The following is a 14,608-nucleotide window of genomic DNA, read 5'->3' as shown; positions in this document are numbered from 1 at the left end:
GTATTTTGCCTTTTCAGAAACAATAGCTAGCATTTTTATTTAAAAAGACAAAAATGAAATTTAGAAGTTTATATGTTAATTTTATGAAATTTGCTGCTCAACAGTACTTTTTGCCTTCTTAAAATATTATCGGCCGGCGCCGCGGCTCACTAGGCTAATCCTCCGCCTTGCGGCGCCGGCACACCGGGTTCTAGTCCCGGTCGGGGCACCGATCCTGTCCCGGTTGCCCCTCTTCCAGGCCAGCTCTCTGCTGTGGCCCGGGAGTGCAGTGGAGGATGGCCCAAGGGCTTGGGCCCTGCACCCCATGGGAGACCAGGAGAAGCACCTGGCTCCTGCCATCGGATCAGTGCGGTGCGCCGGCCGCAGCGCGCTACCGCTGCGGCCATTGGAGGGTGAACCAACGGCAAAAGGAAGACCTTTCTCTCTGTCTCTCTCTCACTGTCCACTCTGCCTGTCAAAAAAAAAAAATTTTATCAGATCTTCTTTGGTTTTGCCTCTTGAAAAAAAATTCTCTTTTCTATTGATTTTGGTAGATAACTAACAAGTCATCTATTAGAATGGATTATCTTATCTGGTATATGTCATGTACCATAATAGAACATTCATGACTTAGTAGAATATGTGTAAGAAATTTATGGTTTTAGTAGATATGACTTGAGTTAATCATGGAATCCAAATTTTGTATTTTATACATATATATGTGTGTATATAGTAATTCAGATCCATGTTAATTAAAGCAACATCTCAAAATCTCAAGGTGCCTATATTTAAAAACTTTTATCAGGCTGAGTAGAAGGTGGAGAAGCTTAATTAAGGCTTTCAGCTTACAAGGCTGTAAATGGGGCCATATAAAATCCACAGAGGAAAAAAAAGGTCAAGCGATGCTGTAGTTACATCAGATATGAATGTTAGTTTCCCAGAAGACTGACAATGAGAGACTTCAGTGATATTGCTTATAGCTTCCCTAATGAGATCTTCATATATTGTGACAGTCCTAGCAGAGCAAGACAGTGCCGCTGCTCAACAGTATATCAGACAAGGAAGTCCCACGGCACTGAGAGCGGAACTGTGGGCTCTCATTTTGAATATTTCCGGTCAACCCGAGGTAAGCAGGAAAAAGAATAGGCCAAATCTGAGATATTGATATTTGATTTTCAGCCAATTGTTGAAAACAGAAACTTTTCACTCTTACTCTGTTATTTATCTGTCTTTTTTATTTCCAAAATCATGGTACTTTTGGTCTCTCAGGTAAGAGTTAACATGTAATTGAATCAGTGTGCTTAAATACAAATTTTTGTTCTTAATAAATAATATGGGGTTATGCATACAAGCAAAAAATGAGATTTTGAGAAGTGGAGTCTGACAGTTTAGATCAGTGAAGATATGTGGTAGGATTGGGGTTAAAATAGCAAGAAATAAAGGACAACTCAGTGTAAGTAAATGAATTCTTTGTCACTATGGTTACCTAGGAAATATGCAGTCTTTATGCTTCTAAAAATTGACAGATTATGTGGGAATATGAATATAAGAGAAATCCTCAATAGCAGACAGGTTAAAGATTCAGTAAAGAAAAAGTATTTAAAACACTGATTATTCCTGAAATAGCCTCAATGAGGATTTTTAAAAAAATTTATTTAAGCCTGTCAATCAAGGAAGTCAACCATTTAAAGATTTTAATGAAGAAAATACCAATAATTTTCTAACCTTTTGACTAAAAACAGATTTTGAATCATATAGACCTGGTTTCAACTTCCAGCTCCGCCAGCCTTCTAGAAATACATCATTTGAACTAGTTCCTTAAATTTCTTCAAACTTCATATTTAAGTATATTTAACCCATATTTAAGTATAGGCAGTAATATTTATATTAAATAATTGTTGTGAGGATTCAATGAAATAATATCTGCGAGTCCTTAACAAAATGGCTGGCACATGAATGTTCACCCTCAATGGTAGTACTAATAACAATTACATATTGCATTTAATTATGTTGTAAACCAATTATAATGAATTATGAGGTTCTTAAGGAAATAAAGCATTATTAGTATCTATTATAAAAAGTATGTGTCTGATTTTTATAGATTATATATGTGTTTATTTGTGCGTGTTTCATTTTTTTAAATGATTTATTTACTTATTTGAAAGAGTTACAGAGAGAGAAGGAGAGGCAGAGAGACAGAGAGGTCTTCCATCCACTGGTTCACTCCCCAGATGGCCACAATGGACAGAGCTGTGCGGATCTGAAGCCAGGAGCCAGTGTTAGATCAGAAGAGTTAAAACTTCCACAGGACTTGATAAACTCACATATAAATGCCCAACATAAACATAAGCCTATTTTGTGAACTGTTACTTCTAGAGTGTCACTACAAAGGTGAGCAACATCATTTGGTGTAAAACTGCTCTAAAATAAATCACAAGTTTTCAGAGTAGTGCTTGGCACAGCAGTTAAGATGCTGCTTGGTATGCCCGCATCCCACATCACAGTATCAGGGTTCAAGGTCTGGCTTGGCTTCTGATTACAGCTTCCTGCTAGTATGTATACTGGAAGCAACAAGTGGTACCTCAAATACTTGAGTCCCTGCCAACTGTGGGAGAGACCTAGGCTAAGTTCTAGCCTCAGGGCTTTGGCCTGGTCCAACCCCGGATGCTATAGGCATTTTAGGAGTTATCCAGTGGCTGCAAGACCTGTCTGTCTCTTTCTGTCTGGCTCTCTGCTTCTCAAAATAATGAAATAAACAAATAAGAGCCTTCTTACTCTTATCACTGTAGTTACTATCAAAAATTGGTTTTATTCTTGTGAAATGGAAGCAAGTGATTTTTGACAATGCTATTTGCAGAGGGAAATTTAAAACACACACACAGGCCGGTGCTGTGGCATAGCAGGTAAAGCTGCTGCCTCAGTGCTGGCATCCCATATGGGCGCCAGTTCAAGTCCTGGCTGCCCCACTTCCGATCCAGCTCTCTGCTATGGCCAGGGAAAGCAGTAGAAGATGGCCCAAGTCCTTGGGCACCTTCACCTGTGTCGGGGAACCAGAAGCTCCTAGCTCCTGGCTTCAGATCTGCACAGCTCTGTCCACTGTGGCCATCTGGGCCAGTGGATGGAAGACCTCTCTGTCTCTTTGTCTCTCCTTCTCTCTCTATGTAACTCTTTCAAATAAGTAAATAAATCATTTAAAAAAATGAAACACGCACAAATAAACACATATATAATCTATAAAAATCAGACACATACTTTTTATAATAGATACTAATAATGCTTTATTTCCTTAAGAACCTCATAATTCATTATAATTAGTTTATAACATAATTAAATGCAATATGTAATTGTTATTAGTACTACCATTGAGGGTGAACATTCATGTGCCAGGCATTTTGTTAAGGACTCGCAGATATTATTTCATTGAATCCTCACAACAGTTCTTTTATATAAATATTATTGCCTATAATTAAATATGGGTTAACTGAAGTTTGAAGAAATTTAAGGAACTAGTTCAAATGATGTATTTCTAGAAGGCTGGCGGAGCTGGAAGTTGAAACCAGGTTTTAACTTCAATAGCCAACTTCATTTTTCAGGAGGTAGGTTAACAAATCCTGTCTCTTTGCAGAGGAATTACCGCCATTTCAAACACAAAATTAGAATGCTTCTAGAAATATCACCCTGAAAATTCTACATAATAATGACTTAAAAATCTCAGATAATATTTGTTTATTAAAATGTTTATAGGTGATTTTCACACTTGGATTTTGGAACTATTAAGCATCTGACTTTGCTAAATGGAAAATAACAGCTCTATTCAATATCTATAATAAAAATTAATATTTTCAGAAAAAATATTTTCAGAAAAGCTATTAATTTTTGTGTATTGATTTTATATCCTGTGATATTACCAAACTCTCCTAGGAGTTCCAGTAGTTTCTTAGTGGAGTCTTTTGGATCCTCTATATATGCAATCATGTCATCTGCAAATAGGGATAGTTTGACTTCTTCCTTCCCAATTTGTATCCTTTGATTTCTTTTTCTTGCCTGGTGGCTCTGGTTAGAACTTCCAGCACTGTATTGAATGGCAGTGGTGACAGTGGGCATCCTTGTCTGGTTCCAGATTGCAGCAGGAATGCCTGATTCAGTTTCCATCTTGGTTATTGGTCTGTTTAGGTTTTTATGTCTTCATGGCTTAATTTAGGTAGGTTGTGTGTGTTCAGGAATCTGTCCATTTCTTCTAGGTTACCCAATTTGTTAGCATACTGCTCTTTGTAGTAATTTCTGATTTTTTTTTTGTTTCTGTGGTGTCTGTTTTTATATTTCCTTTCACATCTCTCATTTTATATTTGAGTGTTCTCTCTTATTTTTTTTTTTTGTTAGTTGGGACACGGTTATGTCCATTTTCTTTTTTCTAAGAACCAGCTCTTCATTTTGCTGATCTTTTGTAATTTTTTGTTTCAATTTTGTTTATCTCTTCTTTAATTTTAATTATTTAGTTTCTCCTACTAGTTTTTGGTTTGGTTTGCTGTTGTTTTTCTAGACCCTTGATGCATTGATAGCTTTTTTTTTTTTTTTTTTTTTTTTTTTTTTTGGTGCCTTTCCAATTTTGATGTAGGCACCAACTGCTATAAACTTTCCTCTTAACTTTGCTTTTATTGTATCCCATAAATTTTGATTGGTTGTATTTTCGTCTTCATTTGTTTCCAGAAATTTTTTTATTTCTTCAGTGACCCACTGTTCAGGAGTGTGTTGTCCAGTGTCCGTGTGTTTGCATATGTTCTAGAGATTCTTGAGTAGCTGATTCCCTGCTTTATTCATCTGTGGTCCGAGAAGATGCCTGGTATAATTTCGTTTTTTTAATTTGCTGAGACTTGCTTTATGCCCTAGCAGGGGGTCAACCTGAGAAAAAAAATCCATGCACTAGTGAAAAGAATGTGTATTCTGTGATTGTAGGGTGGAAAATTGTATGGATATCTGTATAGTCAATAGTGTTGATTAACCCTTCTGTTTCCTTGCTGATTTTCTCTCTGGTTGTTCTGTCCATTGCTGAGAGTGGAGTACTGAAGTACCTATTACTATTGTATTTGAGTCTATGTCTCCCTTTAGGTCCCTTAACATTTCTTTTAAATAGTCAGGTGTCCTGTTATTATGTTGCATATATGTTTATAATAGTTGCATCTTCCTGTTGGATTGATCCGTTAATCATTATATAGTGGCCCTCTTTGTCTCTTTTAAAAGTTTTTGAGTTAAAGTCTATTTTGTGTGATATTAGGATGGCTACACCAACTCTTTTTTAGTTTCTGTTAGCATTGAATATCTTTTTCATCCTACTTTCAGTCTGCATGCATCTTTGTTGGTGAGATGGGTTTCTTGTAGGCAACAAATAGATGGGATTTTTTTAAAAACATTCAGCCAATCTGTGTCTTTTAACTGGAGAGTTAAGGTCATTTACATTCAAAGTGGCTATTGATAAGTAATGAATTGGCCCTGCCATTATTCCATAAATATCCTATTTTTTACTTAGGATTTCCTTTGTACTTTTACTGGGAGATTTTCAGCCTTTACCTTCTTTTGTACTGATGAACTTGTTTCTGTGTTTCTGTGTGCAGCACATCCTTAACCATCTTTTGTAAGGCTGGACGGTGGTGACAAATTCTTTCAATTTCTGTTTGTTATGGAAGGTCTATTTTTAACCTTCATTCATAAATGAGAGCTTTGCAGGGTACAGTATTCTCATTTAATAGTCTTTTTCTCTTAAGACTTTGAATATATCTCACTATTCTCTCCTAGCCTGTACAGTTTCTTTTTTATTTATTTATTTTTTGACAGGCAGAGTGGACAGTGAAAGAGAGACATAGAAAAAGGTCTTCCTTTTCCGTTGTTTCACTCCCCAATAGCCTTTGATCCGAAGTCAGGAGCCAGGTGCTTCTCCTGGTCTCCCATGCGGGTGCAGGGCCCAAGCACTTGGGCCATCCTCCACTGCACTCTCAGGCCACAGCAGAGAGCTGGACTGGAATAGGAGCAACTGGGACAGAATCCGGCACCCCGACCAGGACTAGAACCTGGTGTGCCGGCGCTGCAAGGCGGAGGATTAGCCTATTGAGCTGCGGCACCGGGCATGTGTAGAGTTTCTTATGAGAAGTCAGCTGTGATTCTTGTAGGAGATCCTCTGAAATTAAACTGGTGTTTCTCTCCTGCACATTTCAGAATCTTTTCTTTATGCTTCACTGTGAAGAGTTTGATTAAAACGTGTCATGGTGCAGATTTTTGCTGGTCATGTCTATTTGTAGTTCTTTGTGCTTCCTGTGCTGGATATCCTTTTCTTCCTCCAAATTTGGGAAGTTTTCTGTTATTATTTCACTAAAAAGGCCTTCTAATCCTTTCTCTCTTTCCACACCTTCAGGAATTCCTAGACCGATATGTTGGGTGTTTGATAGTATCCTGTAGATTCCCAACAGTGTTAGTTTTCTGATTTCTTCTTGTTTTTGGTCTGATTGCAAAATTTCCAGCAATTTATCTCTTAAGTCGAATATTCTTTCTTCTGTTTCACTGATTCTGTTTTTTAAGTCTTTCCACTGCATTTTTATTTGTTCTATTGAATTCTTCATTTCTAAGATTTCATTTTGCTTTCTCTCTAAGATCTCAATTTCATGGGAGAAATTTTCTTTCATGTCCTGTGTGGATTTCTTTAGTTCATGCATTTGCTTCTGAATACTTCTAAGTAATACTACAATCAATTTTTTGAATTCCATTTCTATCATTTCTTCAGTCTCTTCAGCTTCACAATCTAGTATTGAAGTGTTGTATTCTTTTGGCGGCACCATGTTGTGTTCCTTATTCTTGTTTCTTGAATTGGTGTTTTCATTATTTGGTATTTGTGAAGATGCTCGTTGGTTTCTTCTTTGTTCTTCATTGTGGCAGCTTTTCTCTTTGGACTATGCCTCTGTGGATTAGTGGAGTATCTACTTTTTCATTGAATACCTAGACGTGTGTGGTTGGTGTGGCCAGGGAGCTCTGTTCAGTGCTCCAGGATGAAGGGAGTACCTAAGGTGACACCCAGGTTGGGTGTTGTAAATCTCTCGCTCTCATTTTTAGGGGGTAAGTTTGTTCTGTTCTCCTGGCATAGACTCAGCTTACCTCCTCTCCTCAAAGGACACCAGTGTCTGGATATAATATTGGTCCATGCTGCCATAAGGACCACACAAAGGATCTGTGCAGTCCTCGGTGTAAACACAGAATCCTCAGCAGTGTTCCTCACCAGAGAACCAGGGAATCGTGAGCATGTGGAGCCTCCTATAGTGACTGCCCAAAGTCCCAGCCACACCCTGAGCCCTCCCATGCAGCCTGTGTTTTCACAGTTACGACACAGAAGCCTCTCACATTCAAGAGCACCCAGCCCCACATCATTCTTCCCGCCGGACTCGGGAGTCTGCTTGGCTGGTTGCTGGGCATGGACACCAGCTGGCGTAGCTGTTATGTATGTCCAAAATGGTGCCCACTCTCTATTGGCTTGTTACAGGATGCCATTGCAGGGTGACTGGGGAGAGAAAAACGTGTCCCTCCTTTTTTCCTCTCCTCTAGTTTAGCAGGTACCCAATCCCCCACGGGGCTCCAAGCCGTATTCCCTCCAGGCTCTTCCTGCATCTTTATTGCCAGTGGCTTGAGCTGCTGCAGTCTGGCCTCACCTCACTCTCCAAAGCTGGTGCAGAGGCTTTTGGCTGCTGGGGTCCTGAATTGTGTGCGTCCATACCCTCTGCATAGTTCCACTGTGTCCCTCTAATTTGCTTGGAGTTTCTTCCTAACTCTCCCCTGAGACTGCGCTCTCTCTCCTCTGTTTTTAAACTATCTTCTGCTAGGCTAGAGCAGTAAGCTCCCTTCCTACTCCGCCATCTTAATCCAATCTATCACCTTGGCTTTTATTTAAATGAAAGACATATCTACCTGTTGTACCTCTAGGCAGTGTTCAACTTTGTTGACAATTCCTTTTTAAAATACCCTTTGGCTTTTGTGGCAGCAGTCTTTATGGTCTTATTCATTGTGGCGCAGTCTGCTTTGTCTTTGCAGTTAGAGTTTATATATTCCTATGCAGATTTTACTGAATCCCATAGCTTCAGTTTCCAGTTGGCTCAAGTGTATCAGTATGCTTCTCAGATCTCTTACTGGAGCTTCAGACAAACAGCCTAGGGAACCTAAGCACTTGTATGTCTCACCAGCACCCCAAGTGAAGATGTTTCAAACTCTTCCACAATTCCTTTTTCATAGCACTGCCATACATGCCACAGTATATGCATATTGTCAGTGAACAATTATTTTGTATCCCCAACAGATACAGACTATAATTTTGATGAAGGTAGGGAAGCAGTATAGCTTAATACTTAACAGCCATGGCTTTGAGCTTTAGGAAGACCTAGGTTCAGGTTCTCACTCTGCTCTTTCTTCTCTATGGCAAATTACTTCTCTGCTCAAAATTACTTTAACCCTTAGACTCCTCCACACACACATGTGTTTGTGTTGGCTACATGTGTATACTAACCACAGAATTACAGAGTGGAGGTTGTAATTCAGTTGTCTTTAACTTTTGAGGAAAGGTCTAATGATGTATTATCAGATCTTAATCAAACCTATTCTGTAGTCATTAAATATTTCTTAGAGAAGTCACCCAGTCCAGTGAGCTGAATAACCAGGGCCAGCATAGAGAATTATGACTTAGTAAAGCAGCTTCTTCAGTGTACCACATGTGACCCTGATGCCTGGAGCAGTGTTCATGTTTGCCAGCATCCTTCTCTAGTGCTTGAGCTGACTTAAGATTCACAGAATCACATAGATTACTGCCTGCACAGTTATAGTTGGCCTCTTTGGGGTACCAGGCAGCTTACTCCCCAAAATTGTATGCCCAACTATCACCATTAAATTTCAGATTTTCTGTTTCATCCTTCTTCCTATTTCACAGGGGCAAAAATGGAATTTATGAATGTCTCTCAATTTTCTATCTCTTCCCCCCCTAGAAATTAATCTTTATTGGACCCTTTCAACTTTTTCTAAGGCTCCACTTGTGCCTCCTTTTGTCATTTTGGAAATTTTTCTTCCGAATCATCAGCTTCTTCCTTTCTACCCACTCATCCCCCTATATTTTCAAGTTTTTTGTATCTTAGAAATAAGAGCAAATTTTCATCCCATGTCTTCCCTAGCTATCTCCATATCCTTTTCCTTCCTTTCACAGCTGTACCTTCTGAAACTAGTCTATGCTAGGATTAATTTCATTATGACCTATTTTTTTTTTTTTTTGACAGGCAGAGTGGACAGTGAGAGAGAGAGAGACAGAGAGAAAGGTCTTCCTTTACCATTGGTTCACCCTCCAATGCCCGCTGCGGCCGGCGCGCTACGGCCAGCGCACTGCACTAATCTGAAGCGAGAAGCCAGGTGCTTCTCCTGGTCTCCCATGCAGGTGCAGGGCCCAAGTACTTGGGCCATCCTCCACTGCACTCCCGGGCCACAGCAGAGAGCTGGACTGGAAGAGGGGCAACTGGGACAAAATCCGGCACCCTGACCAGGACTAGAACCTGGTGTGCCAGCGCTGCAAGGCGAAGGATTAGCCTATTGAGCTGCAGCACCGGCCCCTAATTTTTTTTTTAAGAGCTTTCCATTTATTACTTCATTTTCTGCTCACAACAGTTTAAACAGTGAATGTTACAATTTTTTTTTTTAAACTTTTATTTAACACATATAAATTTCCAAAGTACAGCTTATTGATTACAGTGGCTTTTTCCCCCCCATAACTTCCCTCCCATCCGCAACCCTCCCATCTCCCGCTCCCTCTCCCATTCCATTCACATCAAGATTCATTTTCAATTATTTTTATATACAGAAGATCAATTTAGTATATATTAAGTAAAGATTTCAACAGTTTGCACCCACACATAAACACAAAGTGTAAAGTACTATTTGAGTACTAGTTATAGCATTAATTCACATTGAACAACATATTAAGGACAGAGATCCTACATGAGGAGTAAGTGCACAGTGACTCTTGTTGTTGACTTAACTAATTGACACTCTTGTTTATTGCGTCAGTAATCACCCGAGGCTCTTGTCATGAGTTGCCAAGGCTATGGAAGCCTTTTGAGTTCGCTGACTTTGATCTTATTTAGATAAGGTCATAGTCAAAGTGGAAGTTCTCTCCTCCCTTCAGAGAATGGTACCTCCTTCTTTGATGGCCCGTTCTTTCCACTGGGATCTCACTCACAGAGATCTTTCATTTAGGGTTTTTTTTTTTTTTTTTCAGAGTGTCTTGAATTTACATGCCTAAAATACTGTCATGGGCTCTTCAGCCAGATCAGAATGCCTTAAGGGCTGATTCTGAGGCCAGAGTGCTGTTTAGGACATCTGCCATTCCATGAGTCTGCTGTGTATCCCGCTTCCCTGTTGGATTGTTCTCTCCTTCTTAATTCTATCAGTTAGTATTAGCAGACACTAGTCTTGTTTATGTGATCCCTTTGACTCTTAGACCTATCATTATGATCAATTGTGAACTGAAATTGATCACTTGGACAAGTAAGATGGCATTGGTACATGCCACCTTGTTGGGATTGAATTGGAATCTTCTGCCACGTTTCTAAATCTATCATTTGGGGCAAGTCAGCTTGAGCATGTCCCAAATTATACATCTCCTCCCTCTCTTATTCCTACTCTTATATTTAACAGGGATCCCTTTTCAGTGAAATTTAAACACCTAAGAATAATTGTGTGTTAATTACAGAGTTCAACCAATAGTATTAAGTAGAAAAAAAATACTAAACGGGATAAAGTATTAAATTGCACATCAACAGTCAGGACAAGGGCTGATCAAGTCACTGTTTCTAATAGTGTCCATTTCACTTTAACAGGTTTCCTTTTTGGTGCTCTGTTAGTTATCACCAATCAGGGAGAACATATGATATTTGTCTATTTAGGACTGGCTTATTTCACTCAGCATGATGTTTTCCAGATTCCTCCATCTTGTTGCAAATGACCGGATTTCATTGTTTTTTACTGCTGTATAGTATTCTATGGAGTATATGTCCCATAATTTCTTTATCTAGTCTACTGTTGATGGGCATTTAGGTTGATTCCAGGTCTTAGCCATTGTGAATTGAGCTGCAATAAACATTAAGGTGCAGACAGCTTTTTTGTTTGCCAATGAGCATGGAAGATTTTCCATTTTTTGGTATCCTCTTCTATTTCTTTCTTTAAGATTTTGTAATTCTCATTGTAGAGATCTTTAACATCTTTGGTTAAGTTTATTCCAAGATATTTGATTGTTTTTGTGGCTATTGTGAATGGGATTGATCTTAGAAGTTCTTTCTCAGCCGTGGCGTTGCCTGTATATACAAAGGCTGTTGATTTTTGTGCATTGATTTTATATCCTGCTACTTTGCCAAACTCTTCTATGAGTTCCAATAGTCTCTTAGTAGAGTTCTTTGGATCCCCTAAATAAAGAATCATATCATCTGCAAAGAGGGATAGTTTGAGTTCTTCCTTCCCAATTTGTATCCCTTTAATTTCTTTTTCTTACCTAATAGCTCTGGCTAAAACTTCGAGAACTATGTTGAATAGCAGTGGTGAGAGTGGGCATTCCTGTCTGGTACCAGATCTCAGTGGAAATGCTTCCAGCTTTTCCCATTCAGTAGGATGCTGGCTGTTGGTTTTTCATAAATTGCTTTTGATTGTATTGAGGAATGTTGCTTCTATACCCAGTTTGCTTAGAGTTTTCATCATGAAAGGGTGTTGTATTTTATCAAATGCTTTCTCTGCATGTACTGAGATAATCATATGGTTTTTCTTCTGCAGTTTGTTAATGTGGTGTATCACATTGATTGATTTGCAAACGTTGAAGCATCCCTGCATACCAGGGATAAATCCCACTTGTTCTGGGTGGATGATCTTTCTGATGTGTTGTTGCATTCTATTGGACAGAATTTGATTTAGGATTCTTGTGTCTATGTTCATCAGGGAAATTGGTCTGTAATTCTCTTTCAATGCTGCATCTTTTTCAGCTTTAGGAATTAAGGTGATGCTGGCTTCATAGAAAGAATTTTGAATAGTTTGAGAAGAATTGGAGTTAGTTCTTCTTTAAATGTCTAGTAGAATTCAGCATTGTATCCATCCGGTCCTGGGTTTTTCTTTGTTGGAAGGGCCTTTATTACTGATTCAATTTCTGACTTGGTTATGGGTCTGTTTAGGTTTTCTATATCTTCATAGTTCAGAGTGTCAATTGTTAAATCAACGGGAGTCACTGTGCACCTGCTCCCCATGTAGGATCTCTGTCCTTAATGTGTTGTTCAATGTGAATTAGTGTTAAATATAAGAGTGGGAATGAGAGAGGGAAGAGATGTATAGTTCAGCACATGCTCACTCGGACTTACCCCTAATAGTAGAGCTAGAAATGTGCCAGGGGATTCCAATTCAGTCCCTTCAAGGTGGCATGTACCAATGCCATCTTACTTGTTAAAGTGATCAGTTTAAGTTTATAATTGATCAAAAAGATAGGATTATCAAAGGGAGTGCATAAATAAGACCAGTCTGCAAATAATAATTGATAGAATTAAAAAGGAGGCCGGCGCCGTGGCTTAACAGGCTAATCCTCCACCATGAGGCGCCGGCACACCGGGATCTAGTCCCGGTTGGGGTGCCGGAGTTGCCCCTCTTCCAGGCCAGCTCTCTGCTATGGCCCGGGAAGGCAGTGGAGGATGGCCCAAGTCCTTGGGCCCTGCACCCGCATGGGAGACCAGGAGAAGCACCTGGCTCCTGGCTTCGGATCAGCGAGATGCGCCGGCTGCAGCGGCCATTGGAGGGTGAACCAACAGCAAAAAGGAAGACCTCTCTTTCTGTCTCTCTCTCTCTCTGTCCACTCTGCCTGTCAAAAAAAAATTTTTTTTCAATACTATTAGTTTTCTAGTATTGGTCATGAAGGGCATGTTATTAATATATAATAAAAACATTGCAAATGCAATTACAAATAAGTTACTGTGTAGAATAGCAATTAAAAAGGAAATTCTCTGTGAGCATTTATAATTTGTAGATAGTAGTATAGCTATGAATATGTATTTGTAGTATACATTACTAAAATATTCCTTTAATGGATTTGAATTCAGTTTTTTACATCAGTACAAATGTAAAAACAGACTGTAGAAAAACCAAGATAAATACATAGTAATAAATTCAAACCCCCAAAAGTATTCTAAAGCAGTATTTTTTTTTCAGATATCTGCAGGTCCTACATTATTTCTCTTTGCTTTTTATAGGAGATGTAAAACTCCATGAATAAATGTGAAATTGTCTAATAAAATGTATCAGTAATAATTCTTAATTCAGGAGTTGTGCTCATCCAACAAGGAAGGTTGTCCTCTCTGCCAAGCATGTAGCCAAGAGCACCACAGAAGCAAGAGGGACACTTGCCTCGCCCACTTGGATCTGCTGGATCAGCACTGACAGTACACGAGTGAAGGGTGTCACAGCTACAGGGCCTTTGCATCACACACACCGGCATACTAAAGGGAAAATATGTCAGTGATGTCAAATGATGTTTATAAAATTCAGCAGCCATCTCTAATCAAATCTTTAAATTAACTGGAACTACTAAAACATACTATTTTCCAAATCTAACAATAAGTACAATGTGAACAGACATGCTGAAGCTCTTGTAATTAGAATGCGGGGTACAACAGTGATACTATCACTACTATTGTTTAGCATAATTTTGAGGTTCCAGCTAATACTATGAAATACATTGTTTTATGGTTTGGGAAAGAAGAAACACAGTCATCTTATTTGTAGATGATTATGATTATAGAGGACATAGAAAAATAATATCTAATCCTTATATACCCCTTACCCTAAGCCAGCCACTGTTCTGAACATGCTGCATATATTAATTCTTCATTTCCTGCATCAGTCTTACAAAGGAGGTACTATTATTATCATCATTTTGCTGAGGTCTAGAAAAGCTTGTTAAGTTGCACAGCTAAGATCTGAATCATATTCTTGGGTAGGAAGCCTTGATATCATAAAACTTACCAGTTTTCCCCAAATATTCAATAGAATCCCTTTTATTTTTAACTGGATGAAATTATCTTTTTTATTTATTTATTTATTTATTTTTTAACTTTTATTTAATGAATATAAATTTCCAGTGTACAGCTTATGGATTACAATGGCTTCTCCCTCCCATAACTTCCCTCCCACCTGCAACCCTCCCCTCTCCCGCTCCCTCTCCCCTTCCATTTGCATCAAGATTCATTTTCAATTCTCTTTATATACAGAAGATCAATTTAGTATAAAGATTTCAACAGTTTGCACCCACATAGAAACACAAAGTGAAACATACTGTTTGAGTACTAGTTATAGCATTAAATCAAAATGTACAGCACATTAAGGACAGAGATCCCACATGAGGAGCAAGTGCACAGTGGCTCCTGTTGTTGACCCAACAAATTGACACCCACAGAGTGCCTTCCCCTAGGAGGTTCACACCTCCCTTAGGATATACCCCATGTGAAGAGATAGATAGGTCTGGGCCTCTGAATTTACAAGGCCTAAAGCCCACCAGATTATTATCAAGCCCCTTCTATCAGGTTCTATTTGCCTCTCAATC

The 14,608-nt window shown here is 38.9% G+C and overlaps 1 protein-coding gene across 3 annotated transcripts in view; it reads left to right on the top strand.

Annotated features, from left to right (window-relative positions):
• The window catches only part of TBC1D19 (TBC1 domain family member 19), a 147,762-nt gene that overhangs the window by 50,699 nt on the left and 82,455 nt on the right, over positions 1-14,608 (top strand). For all 3 annotated transcript variants that reach the window (XM_062212833.1, XM_062212834.1, XM_062212835.1), the window contains one exon: positions 993-1,105. In XM_062212833.1, coding sequence (XP_062068817.1) covers positions 993-1,105 — 113 coding nt within the window. The remainder of the gene's footprint in view (positions 1-992; positions 1,106-14,608) is intronic.

Source organism: Lepus europaeus, chromosome 16, assembly GCF_033115175.1.
Source record: "Lepus europaeus isolate LE1 chromosome 16, mLepTim1.pri, whole genome shotgun sequence".
In the NCBI taxonomy this organism is placed as follows: domain Eukaryota; kingdom Metazoa; phylum Chordata; class Mammalia; order Lagomorpha; family Leporidae; genus Lepus; species Lepus europaeus.
Note: the sequence above shows the minus strand (reverse complement) of the source record. Positions and strands in the feature narration are given on the sequence as shown.